A 15,592-nucleotide genomic window follows, 5' to 3' on the forward strand; every position below is an offset into this window, starting at 1 on the left:
GCATTTTAATGTCACTTAAAAAAAAAAAGAGAGAGAGAGAGTAGCGTTTCTAACAACCTGCAGTTTCTTGGATAGTTCCAATAATCGTACCTAGTTAAAGAAAGCCTTTCAAGGGCCAAATACTTCTTTAACCATTTAATTGATATGACCTTGAAGCATTCACAGCAATCTCCAGTAACATTCAATGAAAAGCAGATGTTGGTGAAGGCTTGCTGAAACAAGCTTTTATTCTCATGATGGTTTGATTCTCTCACTTATACAAAATCCTGTTTCTGGCACGAGAAAGCTCTTTACAGAGTGGATATGACTTACAATCACAAACATCCCTGTGTTTGGTTTTCAGACAGAGCCTCCTACTTTTTGAGGGAACTCAACTTTTGGAAGCAAGGACCTACTGTTCAGGGATGCTTGAAAAAGCTCCAACAGCACAAGGGCAAAGTTTTCAAAATATTAGATCCACAAGGAGTTAATTCTTCTGAAAATTCAGGCTTTTAATCCCTGTGATCAGGAGGTTTTCTATCTGCTCACGGTGACGGGTACCCACCTACCAGTGCAGGAGCCTGAAATCATGGAAATGATCTTAGTGTTAGCAATTAGCTATCGGGGAACAACAGAATTTTCTGGCACTCTCTGTTCAGTGATCCAGGCTTGGACAGCTTGCAGTTTTTCTATCCTACTGTCCTATCACGGAAAACATGGTCAAGCAAGTGACAGTATGTGCCTTGCTAACACAGCACTTGTTTGCAATACATGAATCCCAACAATCACCTTCGATGAAGCACATATCTGAGATGCACACAGTTTACAGACAAGCTACTTCTGAAACAAAGTAGTTATTTGTGATAACCGGGATGGAGGGAAGAGATTTATCAGCTACAAAAGGGAAACAGTTTTCAGGAACCTTGGGCTTTTACATGCAATGTTGCCACTGATTTGTCACACAAAGTGGAAAAAGTCACTTAACCTCCCTGAGCCACAGTTCACTCACTCACAAAAGACTTCAAAGGCACCACGTAGCATTGCATCTATTTGAGTGTTAAGGGGGATTTGGGGTTTAATCTGACCAGCACCATTTCGAAGTCTCTCTCAGTATTAACACCAAGCTTTAACATTTGGTATGAACACACGAGCTTCTTCGATTGGTTTGTTTTGTCAGTCTAATCACTGCCAGGAGTTACCAGGGATGTAAAGACCTACCAACTACAGACAAACACAGCAAAGTACCAGTTGTGCTGAACATGTGAATGGGTAAAAATTAGAAAAAATAAAACAAAAAATAAAAATCACTGAGACAGCAGTACTTCTGCACGTACCTGTAACTCTGACTGTAAAGTTTCCCAGGACCTCATTGGAATGCCTTGGCTTGCAGCTATACAGCCCCGAGTCATCATATGACACATTGATTATCTTCAACAGTTTTTGTCCAATATGAGTTCTGTTGGTAGGTGCAATCCCAATACCATCTTTAAACCAGAAAACAGACACAGAAGAGCCTTGTGTGTTACAGGAAAGTTCAATGGTATCTCCACTTCCAAACACCAACTCTTCCAGAAAGGCGGTCTCGCTCCTCAAGTATTCTGCAAAGGGAGAAAGAAAAGGAAATGTGTTAAATAAGAGGTGTCAAGAGAACGAAGGAGCATTTAAAAAAGATACTTATCTTTTATTTCCCCTTATGATGCTTCCATGTGCCCAGAGCTCCTCCTTGCCAGAGGTAAGCCTTGCCTGCGCCAGCCATGCACACTGCAGCCAGGTCTCTGGCTGATCTACAAGGATGGCCTCAACCCTGTAGCGACCAAATTATGGAGACTCCACCAGGTGCATCACAACAAACAGCACAGTCTCTATGTAGGGTCATTGCAACACCAAACGCTGTGTGTATGTATGTGTCATACGGCAGAAATAAGCACGTGCTCAAAAGTTCACAGTTCAGTCTCTGGGTCTTGATAGCTTTATTCCTGTGAGTCTGTCCATAACCCCTGCGAGACCCAGCAAGGAGAGGATACAAGGAGCAGAAATGGGGATAAACTCATTTTCTCAAGTGACTCTGGGTGAGAGGACAGAAGATGCATGTTGGAATAGCTAAGATAAATAAACCCACCACCACTATCTCCCTGCTGGAGTTACTCTCTGTGCAACAAAGAAGTGCAAACCAAAGACCGAGTATGAAAACTGAAATCCCTATTTCTTCAGTCTATCTACCAGCTGTGGCAGTTTGCTCCATGAGTGATGACAGTAAACCCTGCCATGGGCTGGAGAATTTTGTTTTACCATAAGGTAACAACACCATGGAGGAATGGGAGGCATATTGAAAGTGTGGTTCTTGGGTCTGATGGTCCTCAGGCGCATCTTAGTTACACAATCATCAATTCAAAGTAATTCAAAACAGAGCAATCTGAACCTAATTCTACAATCCAAACCCAGTTATCTCTCATAGTAGTAAGATATGGACAGAGATCTTAATTTTGCAGTTTAAGCATATTCATAGATTACAATTTCACTGCGAAACCAATGCAATTACAGCAGCTCTGAATACCTCAGGATGTGGCATTGGCTTCAAACTGTCCCTCTGCCATTGAGTGAAAGAGTCTAAGTAAGTTATAAGAGAAAAATGTGTTCTTCTCATCATTTTTTATTCTTGTGGAAAAATAAAAATTAAAAAATTTCAGTCAGTGGCCTTGCAGGTTAGAAATAAAGGATTCTAGGGGGCTGAAAATGTGGTATTTCATGGGAGGTATCGTCTCACCGGAGGCAAAGTCCACACTCATTGGGGTTACATAGAAGTTTTCCTCTGATTCCCTGGCAGCAATTCCAACTCAAATATTTTAGGTTTTGGCTAGAACTTTGTGGTATTCATACAGTCAAAGGTTTAGGGTATTTTTTTTTCCCATTTAATGAGAACATTTTCCCTGAAAGCATATACTTTCAGTAAAAAGAAAAAGAAGACAGAGCTCCAGCATCTCCTATCAGACTAGCACGTGTAGCAACACTGAGTGTTAGCCTGCGATCTCTTTCTAACTGGGATATAACCTTGGGGAAAGTAGGGTTGAAAAATATTCTATTTCAACTGTTCCTTTCAATTTTTTTTCTTCCTTCTTCTAGACTATAAGAATTTTTTCAATGGTCCCAACTTTGGCTTCCAATTTAAAGGGCCCGTACACAGCTTTGCACTTGCAGAACTGGGTATCTTTGTTAACTCTGATGGAAGCTCTTGCTAGTTTGATCTATTGGAAAAAAAATGCCATGCAGCTGCACAATCCCTCCATACAAAATACACCCTTTTACCCAAGCTGTTTGCCAAATGATCAAGACTTGTATATTTTGGCTTTTGTACCATAAACCTACCAAACAGGAACAAGCCCAGACTGAGCACAAATCAAACTGTACTGTTTGGCCATTTAAAAGGAAATCATTCATTTTAAAAAGCCCTAATGAACCTGGGTTAGTGACAAAATGACAAACTATTTTTATAAAACATAATTAGGAACTGCTGAAATGAAGAGGAAATTCACTTTAGACTCAGGGCAGAATGACTGGGGTCTGAAGCTTCTTCTATGGAAAGAAGCATTATCTTCTGTTTCTGACAATTTTGTTTGGCATCTCTGCCCTCAATCGCCCATTGAATGCAAAGTTCAGTCCTAGTGACTTTTTTCCTACTGACTGGGAATAATATCTGGAAAGATGGAGCAGTGAATTCAAAGGAGAACATTACTAATGGTTTTAATCTCTTCAAACAGCTTTTCATATTTCAGTTTATATGCTTATGTCTTAAAAAATAAACAGGACCCAAATTGGAGTCACTCACAAAGCAGTTAAACACCTACTCAAGTGCTTAAGCACTTTGCCCAGCTGTGACCTTGAAGAACAAAATTTTACTATTCCTCACATAGTTTCCAAATACAATGATAAATATGAAAGCCCCAGCACCTCCTTCCTGCCCTCCAGCTCCAAGTGCCTGGTGTTTCCAACACATTCCCAGCAAGGCACACCAAGACATGAAGGAGACATGAAGCTGCCTGCTCTGAGGCCAAGCATTCAGCCATTAGACGGACTTGCAGAAGCCTCTATCTCCAACCATGTTGTGTGACTAAAGTGGCAGGAGCTGTGAGTTCAGCCTGCGCTTGTGCAGGGTTTAACACAGGCAGAGTCAGCCCTCCTGAGACCCAGGCAAGGGTTTGGCCACCCTCTTCATCCTGCATCTCCCATTGCTAAATCATATGGAAACCAATACAGACGAGCAGGTGCCAAGCTCTCCCAACACAGCTGCTTCTTGCATCTTGTCACATACCTTTGACTGAGGCAGCCAGAAAACTTCCCCCTGCACACCAGCAGTGCAGGGAGACGGGTTTTCAGATTTACTGGGGCTGAACACACACCTCCTGGACCTCAGTCCTGGGTGCCAAGAAAAGCATCCTCGCTGCTGGCAAAGAACTATTCTCACGTATCCTTTAAAACCTTCCTAAAGCATGCCTATTGCAAATCAGGTTGCAAAGGTCCCCTCTGATCCCAAAGGAAACTCCCATTTGGGATCTAGCTGACTTTAAGAGAAACTTTTCAAAATTCACAGTAGACATAAGTATAAATTACTGGGGAGTTAACTCATGTAGGGGTTAAGAGAGCCCAGCAGAGCAGGGATTAATGCATTTGCAGCTTTCATGGGTTCTTAGAGAGGAGGAGGAGGCGGCAATCTAAGTTGTGGGCTCCCAAGACAGGACTAAAATTCAACCACTTATTAGTTCAGCCAAATCAGTAATGAGCTGAGGATGACCCCAAATGCTTGTGATGGAGATAGCCCTTGCAGCATCATCACTGCTGCTTGTAGCAAACATGCTACACAGAAAGAAGCAATTTTTAAGTTGTTCAGAGGAACAAAAAGGCAGCAGCTAGCTGGGAAACACCTTCCACAATGAGAAGCAGCTGGCCCAGCAATGCTCAAGTGCTTTTATACATATTCACTTATAAGGATGAGATACTTCATCTCCATAGCTGCTTGGCTCATCCCAGCGATAATTCACTTTCTGTGTGGTTCACAGCTCCAAGTGCATAACTGTGTCAGTATTTCCATCAGATGTCTGCTCCTCTTAGACATCAATACTTGTTTCTGTCTGAGCCTGGAAATATTTTATTTTGGTTTTAATGCAGACATCTCTCTGTAGGAGGATACGCAGTTTTTTCAAGCAAAAAAGGCTGAGGAGGTGGAGAGCGGTGGGTTATTCCTGGGCTGCCTATGGCCCCCTCCAAAGCTTCAGGCTAACCTAGAGCCTGGCTGGTGCCCTTCTTGGTGTCAAGAACTACTTCCAAGGGCTGTGGCAGAAAACATGGGTGCTACTCCCAGACTGTGAAGGCCCACGGTGCCCGTGGGAGGCTCGGTGGGACGGGGGAGTCCTGGGGCCTTGCGCCATCTCCCAGGGTGCTGTGTCCCTGCTCCAGGACACTCCATGTGGTTATTTCTCTTTACCTGTGTTTTCCCTCCTGGAACAGCTTCCCACGATTCTGCCTTTCCATATATCAAAGTGTTTGGGAGCCTCCTGAGGGACTTCTCGTGTGGGGTGCACCCCTCCCCCATCACTCCATGCACTTCTCCCTTCAGTTTAATTTGAAAATGTTTCTTTATTCTGTGTATTTCATTGCACCAAAACCACCACCGCAGGTTTTATTATAGGATCACAGAGCAAAAACCATGCCAGAGTTTTCACCTGTTGAGTTTGGTGTTGCGTTCCCAGGGGCAACAGGGTTGCAGCCACAGGATAACTGCTGGGGGGACACAGAAACCTCCAGCGTCAGTGGGATGAACATGATGGCAAAGAGCACACAGGCTATCTTCAGGCTCAGACAAGGTCCTCTATACACACTTAGCCCAGGTTTACTCTAAATAAGTGTCCCACCTCTGCTAATAGGGACTCATAGTATTATTTACCCCCCACAACAGTACTTTTCCCAGTATCTGTGTGGCTGCTTGTGTAAACCCAGAGGGGAAATAAACTTTTCTTGCCGAATGCTGTTCATCTGGGACCTGCCCTAATTTAAGAAGCAGCCAGGAGGGGTGATAAGTGCCATCCCCCCGCCATGTCCCTGTTCCCTCTGTCTCCCCAGAGAGGCAGACGGGCCCCAGGGGAATACCGAAAAATGGGAAACCAGCACCAGGCCCTGCACGAAGCAGCAGCCCCCCATGAGAGGTGGGCATGATAAGATCGTGGGATCGCCTCCTTGCCCAAGTACCTGCCTTCTCAGGGCAGATAAGATCGAGGGAGCGGCCCCCACAGCAAAGCGAGCTCACCTAAAGTCCCTGCATACCCTCATTGCACTGCGGGGTATTTTTTGTTGTTTCTTTTTTTTAATGCATTTTTGGCAGCGCTTTATGCAAGGGAAAGCTTCCTCTCCTTCCCGCAGCAGCCATGAGGGTGGGGCAGCATACCTGCCTGGCTATGGCCCTGCCACCCCACAGGTCACATCGCCAGCCTGGCACAACAAAATATAACATGTAAAATACATACATAATATTAGATATGGTACTCCTGTGTATAATATCAGATATGATAACGTAATTACAATATGTGTTTCCTTTTACATCTACTGAAAAGTATTATACAAAATGTATAATCTGTCTTCTCTCTTCCCTACCTTTTCTCCCCTCCAAAGTCAAGAACCCTCTTGGGGCACATTCTCCAGTGTGAGGCTGCAGACGGGGCTCACTCTGGCAATCACGGCAGCTCAGGATGCTTTGCCAAAGCAATATCATTTCCCAAAGCAGTGTTCAGCTGAGTTCTATTCCCCGCTCAATGGGGATCACACACCAGGAAAAGTAAAAAAATCCACCAGTTCCTCCTCTAAGAGCCTAACTTGTGATCGAGAAATGTGCCTTTAGGAAACCACATCTGAAAAGGGTTGCTTCCACCGATTGAAGGTGCCACTTTAACTTTCACCTATTATTACTCCTGTTGGCATCTGAGGGGTAGTCCTCCCAGAAAAGCTTAAAAATAGATTTCCTAACAATAATGCAAGGTAAACTTTTATATTGTGTTACCACTGCAGTGGCATACGCAGTTGTTACCAGACAATGTTTCTTCCAAAGATGTTAACAAGAGTACTGCAACATATTACCACCCAGGGAGGTGGGTTTTCTTAGATCTGTGTTAGGAGGAAAGCTAACTTTTTTCTAGAGAATTAGGAGAACAATAGCCAGGTTTAGTTCTGTCATATGCAGCTTTCTTCATAAACAAGAGATTATGGAAGGAAAAAAAACCCTCTAGTGTTTAGCTTGCCTATCCCCAACAGTGACTTTGGAAGAGCTTCTAGAATGGAAAAGCAGATGTTGCAAATCTGCCTTATCTACGGAGCAACTGTTGACTCTGTTGTGCAAATCCTGATTTACATCTGCATGAGAGGTTTCAGAGATTAAATGGCATTCAAGGAGGAATATTAGCTTTTCTCCCTCCCTCCAGCTCTCCTTTGAATGGATTTACTACTGGCAATTAGCTTTCTGTTCCACCGGCCAAGTAGAAAACAGGATTCATCAGGACTCTACAGTATCCTCCTTTTAATGGACTGTTTTCCCAGATCATCCAGTTCAGATGCTGGGAGTTAGAAGAAGAAATAAATCATCACAGAGCTAAAATAGTTACAAAAACATTTTAGCCAGGAGGATTGCCCTGTGGTACTTCGAAAGCCCTAAGGAGCTAAAAAAAATTAAAACCCAGAGAACAAATCAAAGGGGTCTCCTGGCTACACCTAACAAAAACTGGGAATGTAAACCTCAAGAGACCCAAAGCTTTGGTTGCTGCTGAGAGCCCAGAGCCTGTCCCAGGGACAGCCTACAGCTGTGGCTTTCTTGTCTTAAAGGAACAGGCAGTGATGGGGAGTTTTCCTGAAAATCTGGTCAGATTGTGCAGTCAAATACTTTCCTTGTTCCCCCACTCAAAATACAGAAGAGGGAAGCAACTGCCACCCATATCTACCTGCCTACCTACCCACCTACCTATCAGTTCTGCATTTTACTTTATGTTTTATGGAAATAAAAGAACTGATATGAAATGTCCTCCACTTCATCAGTGGTCCCTAAAGACAGGGAGCAGTGGAGCAGACAGCCAGCAGCATGGAGACATCTGTCCTGAGAGCTCCTGGCTTATCATGAAGCACCTCAAGGATGCCTGTGTTGATGTCTCCTGCTCTCCCAGGTGCCAAAGCCTTTGCGCTTTGCTCAGGAGAAGGACATCCACGAGCTGCATCAGATCTCCGCAGGCCATGCACGTGGCACAGACGACACTAGTCCCAGCCTGACATGTGGGTGAGAGCATCCTTGCAGCTGGTTTGCCCACATCACACAGCCCACCTCATCCAACCATGGTGGCCAAATGCAGTCAACCCAGGCTGCTCCCTACTCAAGGCAGAGTGACAGGACACCCACTGGGCTGATCCCAGGTGGAGCACAGGAGACTGTGCCGATAGGTCATCGTCCTTTTGGTGTCTGCCTCTGGCTGCCTCTGAAGAGCAGTAGCCAACTTGGCCCCAGCTTTTGCATGGGCATCCTAACTTGGTCTCAACAGACCACAGAACAGCTGATGTTTTACACTGCTGCTCCTCATGCCTGACAAAGTCCAAAAAAAACCTCATTGCAGCAAGCAAGCAATCACCACAATCCTTTGTCAAAGCCAGTGAAGGCAGCTATGGAAACTGAGGCACAGATTGAGGCTTCCCAGCATCACAACAGACTGGACAAAGCTTGTCCCCAGCTTCCACCGGAGCTGGATTGGGTCCTGCTAAACCCTGGGGGCCCTAAGCAAACCTATGCTTTTCAGCATCAGTGCACCGATCCCTCCTGCTTGGCTGGACTAGGTTACCTGACAGGGTTTTCTACCTGATGTGCATCAAGCAATTTGTTGCAAAGTTTGCAACAAGAATGACAGATTACACAAATGAGTGCCCCGCAAAGCATAAAGAAAGGAGAGAAACTGAATTTTCAGAAATCTTTTTAAACTTTCTTATAAATCCTTAAAAGAATAAACCTGCATTGCTGGATAATTGTTCCAAGTTATTCTTTCTGGGCTCCTCCTCTACATCTTCATTTCCTTCTTAAAATTCTCCAAGTATTCATTATTTTTGGAATTTTTGACCTCCAGAGTGCCTTTTCAGCTATTTAGTGAATTCTAGCAAAAAGTTCACCACCTCTTAAGTGCTCTTGTGGAAGAATTTTTAAGCAATATGTAGGTATTGCTTAAATGGCCCCAAACGTTAGGTTTACCTCAGAGGAACTCTTAGAGGGATGCAAAGACTCATGGTCCCATTACAATTCCCAGGCAGACCTGGCCATGGCCGTTACTTGTGATGCTTTTCGCGTATTTATGATGTTCTGAAGTGGGCTTTGAGATCACATGTCATCAGCAAAAATTTGCCATAAAGCCCCAACCTTTCCCCTTCGGTTCACAGCTATGCAGCGCCCAAATCCCAGCTCCTCTGCATTTCCCTTGCACTTCTAATGTGCGCTCCTCTAATCTTCACTTAATGCAGGCAGCTGGCTGCAAATACCCCCGAACAATGACTTTAATCCTAAGTATCCTGAAGTCCCCCCCTTCCTCCCTGCACCAAAACTGAAGGGGAAAAAAAAAAAAGTAAAAGGAACAGCCTCATGACAGCACGATGGAGAAATCCAAGCTATCCACTGGGCCAAAGGAGCAGAAAGACACAATGAGCTAAATTTTGCCTGGTTTGCTAATTAAAAACGGAAGCTACTCCACTCCGGAGCCAAGGCGGGGAGGTGGGGGGAGTTTTCATGCTATTCAAAAAATCGGCTTCCAACTGGGACCATATTCACTCCACATTAATTGTCATTCCAACTACGAGTGTCCTAGTTTCAAAATGAAAACTACTCTCCAGTGTAGCTAGTGAAAACTAACACCAGTTTCAAGGCATTAAACAAAATTTATTGATTGCATTTTCCCACCCACTAAAACTTTAATAAGCATTAAACCTCAGACTCCTGGCCCTGTTTCCTCCCTCTACCTTTTCTCTCCATAAAAAGGGTCAGGCTCCTCTATATGGAGATTAGGACTTAATGTTTGGTATTTGTTTATGAGGCTATCAATTGACTCTATTTTTTTGGGGGGGTGGGGAAGCACATCTTAAAAAAACCCCCCAAAACCCAAACCTCTTGTACACAGATTAAGAGAGGGCAAAGGTTTAGGGGAGTTTGAGTGGGTTTTTTTCCAATTGATTGTGAATTTTAGATATATGACAGATCATGTTCACATGAACGAAAATAAGTAAATATTATCTTTTTTTGCAAGTTTCTCCTGAGTTACATGAAATCGTATTTTTCAAAGATCCCTATTTCCAGTAATAAGACACAGAACTTCAAGTCTCTGCTAGCTGTTTTCAGTTGTCTCAAAGGGAAAAGAAAAATAATTTGGGGGCCACTCTGTCTGCATACTTAGTAAAGACAACAAAGGTCAAACATTTGAAATGCAAAAGTCGGTGATTAAGCCCAGAAATCCATATCTAGGCATCAAAATGAATAGCCAGATTTTGAGAGTGCTTAAGCGATTTAAATGCAGAGCCTGACCTGGCTCAGCATCTTTCAAAACCAAGCCTGTTATTTCAGTGCCTCGAGCGAGATTTAGGTGCCAGGTACCCAAGCTGGAGAAGTTTAACAGTAATCTCTTTTGGGGAACTCTGATCCACTTTAATCTAAAGTCGCAAATGACAAATGAAGAGTTTGTTATTTAGCAAGCACGTCTCACTAAAGCTGCAACGCTTTCTTTGCCCTTGTGCTAAACTCCAGGCTTATCCTTCAGCATTATTAGAAAGAGTTGAGGGAGATGGCAAAAGAAAAGTAGATGTCAAAAATTCTTCTATTTCTCATCTTTAAAGAAGGCTGCTAAAAAGATTAGACAGCTTTGAGTTCACTGCTCTGTTAAATCAACCCTACAATATTTTTTCAGCTTGTTTGACTTGCTGTTTCTGTATACATTTGTGTTTTCACCTTTCTGCATTCAAATCTCACCCTTAGCGTTTGTTCTGCGCTTCTCACAGGAAACTTAGTTGGTTCTTTATTTGTATTAAGTCTGCAGAGTTATAGAAAACAGACTTGGAAAACAATCCCTAAATTAGCAGGACTTACCGGCTTCCATGCATACGCGCACACACACAGGGCATCACACACCATCCGACCCGAACGCGGCGGTTTATCATTTCCAGCAGCAACAGCAGGGCATCGGGTTCACCAACACGGACCTTTTAATGGTCTCCTGCAACAGTATCTATTACGGCAGGTTTTGGACTGCACATAATAAATTAAGAGAGAGTTCAAGGAAGTCATGCATGTCTCGGTTCCCACTCCCTTCAAGCAGTTTTAATGCCCCCAAATAATCATTTTCTACAAACTGTACTACGTTAGGCTCCAGTAATGCCAGACGCAGGTTAAACACCTCTGTACACAGCCAGTTTAATGCTGCTGTAAGGAAATGCAGACCCTCTGCAGAGGGACATTTCCAGTTCCCTACTGCAGGACATGGCTGGTCCTACCTGCAAGAGCCAAACACCTTCCACAGGCACTTTTGGACACCTGCCCCATCCTCTACAATCTGATTTTCCCAGCTTTTCCTTTATTTACTCCAGCAGAAACACTTCTAAAACCTCTCTCTCTGCATGAACGAGCACCCACCAACAACTTTGCAGTTCCCATCCCTCCATAAAGTCTGTTTTCTCAAATCCCAAGATGCCAGCATGCCTACACGTAAAAGTGAGGCAGAAATCTCATTCCTTCCCTAAATAATGCACAGGTTGGAGTCCCTTTCCAACTCAATAAACACTTTCTAGGAGTTATCTTCCTTTTTGTCTGGGCAGATCTCAAAGCATTTCTGCAGCAGGAGGCTGCAGGTTTGGGCTTCCTTTGCCTTCTCATCCAAATAATGGCAGTATGAATTGAAACACTGACCAAAGGAAAAATTAAGTGTGACCCTTTCGTCCACACTCTGGGGGTTCCCGTCCACTCCTGTAGCTCTTTCTCCGAAAGGAAACTCTCTATGTGAAAGGAAGGCAAGAGAAGATGCCGCTGTTAAGGTGCCCCTCTCTGAGTCACCCAAGGCTGAAAGAAACATTGAGTATCTGTAACACAGTATCTACACTGTGTTTATTTAAACACTAGAGCATTTACTGTATGTATATTGTATTCCAGCTAGGATGGGAGCGGGAGGGGGGTACAGGAGGCTGGATTTACCCTGTATCTTCAAGGCTACTATCAGCACTCACCAATAGTGGCTTATACTCTTGTTCCTAAGCCAGGAAATCAGGGGCCTGGAAAAGCCTGAAACTTATTTTTATGCTTAATTACAGATTTGAAGTGCCTGACACCAGGCCCTCACCCACGACACCTTTGACATTGATGCCTCTGGGCCACGCTGGAATAAATGCTTTACACTTGCTCATCACTCACTACGTTCAGGAGCGTTTAGCTCCGAAGACAGTGGGTGATGGATTTGTAGCAACTTTGGGCAGAGATGCAGAGCGGACACCATTTTTTTTTTTTTCTCCCTTCCTTTCTGTAATTAATCAATTCACAGACTGGGAGGCAGAGCCTCTTTGCAGTCTCCTCTTCCAATCACCCCGATGAAGAAGCCAAGGGTAAGGACATGTCAGGGTGGCTGCAGGGTCCAAGCGCTGCCCGTGAGGCATGAAGCAGCATCAGGGCTGGGCAGGGGGAGCGCTGGGCTCGTCTCACCCAGAGGCCCCCCAGGACACAACCCACCATATGCTGCAAGAACCAGCCTTTCTGAGTTTTCTCTGGGGGGGGAAAAATAATAAAGCTTTCCCAGAAAGCTGCAAAATCATGCATAACACACCGGCTGTAAAAATGAGTATTTTTTAAAATTTTTTTTTCCAACTGCCTTCACTTGCAGTTCATCTCTTCCGCAGTAAATACCAGCTAATTTATGCACCTCCATTTACCAGCTCCCCCCCTCCACTTCTGCATGAATCCCCAACCTATTAACATAATTATTTAAACTGGACATGTTTTCTCAAACATTCTTCTTCTTTCATAAACTGCCAAGTGACAGTTGTTTACTGTCAACAAGCCTGGGTACTCTAAGACAGGGAGAAATATGCCCTTTCAAAAGGCAGACATATTGGCTACCAAAGGAAGATTAAAATCTGGTGTTTTTCTCTTCTCCCTCCCCAAAAATGCTTTATTCATACACATACACATGATACAGATCAGGAGAGATGGTGCTATGCCTAATTCCAATCATTCTTTTAATTAAAGACAGGCTCACAGAGGATTTATCTTTGGTTGCACATGCTCGTTGTCAGGGCACACTCTTAACTCCCTAATCTTCCCATGGCAACTGTTTTTTTCCTTTTCACTTTCAGCTCCGAAACATCATCTCCCAAAGCTCACCTCAGGGAATCAGCACACTCCTCAGATCCTGCTACCGGCTAAAAACAAAACACTTGCCTGGGGGAATCTAGATCGAGAAGTTAAAAAAATTTTAAGCAAGAATCAAATCACCGGTTAGTTCAAGACTTGCACTCTCCAAACAAGCTGCTGAAATATTTTGCTGGGAGGGAATTTCTTGTGCTTAAGTCTTGCATGTAAAAAAGGGGGATATGAAAAAATAAAACTAAACCTTTTGAGAAAAGTTTTGGGTTTTTTTTAATTTCCCTGCTCTGCCTGCCCTGGGAAAACTCCTCCACTGGCTCCTCTCCCTGGGCAAGCGGCTCTAAAGCTTGGTGGACCCAGCTTGCCTATGGGCTCACCCCGGCTCGCCTGCAAACTCCCGTGGGGGATTATTAACACTTTCCCCAGCACATTGTGCAGCTCCCGGATCACGGTGTTGGGGGCTAATGCTGGCCGACACTGATAGGATGGCAACGGCAAAGAGGATGGGACGGGGCGGGGGATGGCGGCCAGCACCATGGCTTGGCTCCATGCAGAACTCAAGCTAGAGTCACCCCAGGAGGTGGCCATCACTGTCACCTCGGCTCCACGCGGAACTAAAGCCAGAGTCACCCCGGTCCGAGGTTGCCGCCACCATCGCCTTCGGTGCTTGCGTTCAGGCTGCGCCAGCACGCATCAAAGGCAGAGTTATAAAAACCAAGATGGGAAGCAAAGGTCTGTGCTACAGCAGGTTGAGAGGAAGGGAAGGTCACGGAGAGACAGCTCCAGGGATTTGCTCCCATGAAGCAGCACCGGGCATCTCCCCACCCCCAAACTGGGGAGCTCGTTTACTCACTGAGTTTCCTCTGCTTGTTAAAATGTTTGGATCATTAGAAAACTTCCCAGACAATCCCTGCTTATGCTAAATAGCAGCTCCCACCACGATCTGTGAAGGGTTTCAGCCTACTTCCTTGGAAATCAATGGGGGCTTTTTTGCTTAGGATTCAAAAGGTGCAAGATCAGGACCTCATTATTATTTTTACAGGACTACAAGTAGCAGGGGATGGGGAAACCCCCAAACAAAGCAACAGTCCTCTGAATCAGGAGCCAAAATCTGCCACGAAGCATCTTTACAAACTCTGCAAAGCATCAAAGTAAAACTAAAAATCCAATTCTTGGGAGCTTTTCAGCTTTTTGACAGGAAAAGCATAAGGTTGATGAAGGCTGGTCTCATCACTTGGATCCAGGAATATCTGCTGTAGGTCTCCTTAACTCAAAAGAAAAGCCTTCATAGATGTATATTTTGCTTTTCCCAGGGGCAGTGAGTAAGAGGGGATGAATTATCAGTCCAGGGTGATGCGTATTACCCTGAGGTACCCCATGCAGCACAGAGCAAAAACACCTTCAGGGCTTCACATGATCTCCTCTGCCCCATGCCACAATGAAACCCCCCAGCAAATCCTTCTGCAGGGCCACCACCGGCAACACCGGGGACCAGATGGCTTCTGGGACATGTGTCCTGCTACAGGGACCACGTCTGCACCCCATCTCCACAGAAGCCAGATGTTGCCTGTATTTTATGAGAGGAGCCTCCGAGACGCTCTCACCCTTAGCACTGTCCTCGGGACTCTGGGACAGTCAAGTTCTCCACTTCTTGCCTGTTATTTTGCATTGCACCTCTCTCTTGGCATCAGTGAGAACTCACCTACGCATCACATAATCACCCCAACATTTGTCCCTAAGCAATATCCAGTTATTTTGCTGGCTCCCCTACACCCAACTTGCTCAATACTTACAAAGTTACGGTGATTTTGCTGACTCCCCTACACCCATCTCGCCCAATCCTTACAACCTTGCAGTGATCCAGCCTCCAAAGCTTTACAGATTTAATTACACCAACTTAGATACCTTAGCGAGATTCCTGCGAACAGCACAAGGTAGTTTGGTGCAATAAAGGCACAACTACAAAACACTCCACTTCCCAGGGCAAAAGCACTGAATGAAGATAAGCTGACAAATACTTTCATCAAACAGCAGGAGTCCCGAAGCCACCCTTGAGGGTTTCTGGCCATGGTGCACTGTGATCGCCTGTTAATTCCTTTCCCCTAAAACCCGTAAACTAAGGGGTGGAGTAATGGCTTGGCTCCTTGGGTGAAAAGGAAAAAAAACCCAAATCATGCCGCCACGTGTCCGCTTGACATTTGCAGATGGTTAATACCTCACAGC

General features: G+C 44.7%; 1 protein-coding gene across 1 annotated transcript in view; it reads right to left on the bottom strand.

Moving 5' to 3' along the window:
* The window catches only part of FGFR3 (fibroblast growth factor receptor 3), a 44,306-nt gene extending 30,400 nt beyond the window's left edge, over positions 1-13,906 (bottom strand). Inside the window, exons 1-2 of the mRNA XM_009875738.1 lie at positions 13,747-13,906; positions 1,314-1,577 (exon numbers count right to left, since the gene is read on the bottom strand). Of these exons, the coding sequence (XP_009874040.1) occupies positions 1,314-1,577; positions 13,747-13,906 (424 nt within the window). The remainder of the gene's footprint in view (positions 1-1,313; positions 1,578-13,746) is intronic.
* Positions 13,907-15,592: the final 1,686 nt, after the last annotated feature.

The sequence above is a fragment of the Apaloderma vittatum genome, unplaced genomic scaffold (genome assembly GCF_000703405.1).
Source record: "Apaloderma vittatum isolate BGI_N311 unplaced genomic scaffold, ASM70340v1 scaffold33598, whole genome shotgun sequence".
Lineage (NCBI taxonomy): Eukaryota > Metazoa > Chordata > Aves > Trogoniformes > Trogonidae > Apaloderma > Apaloderma vittatum.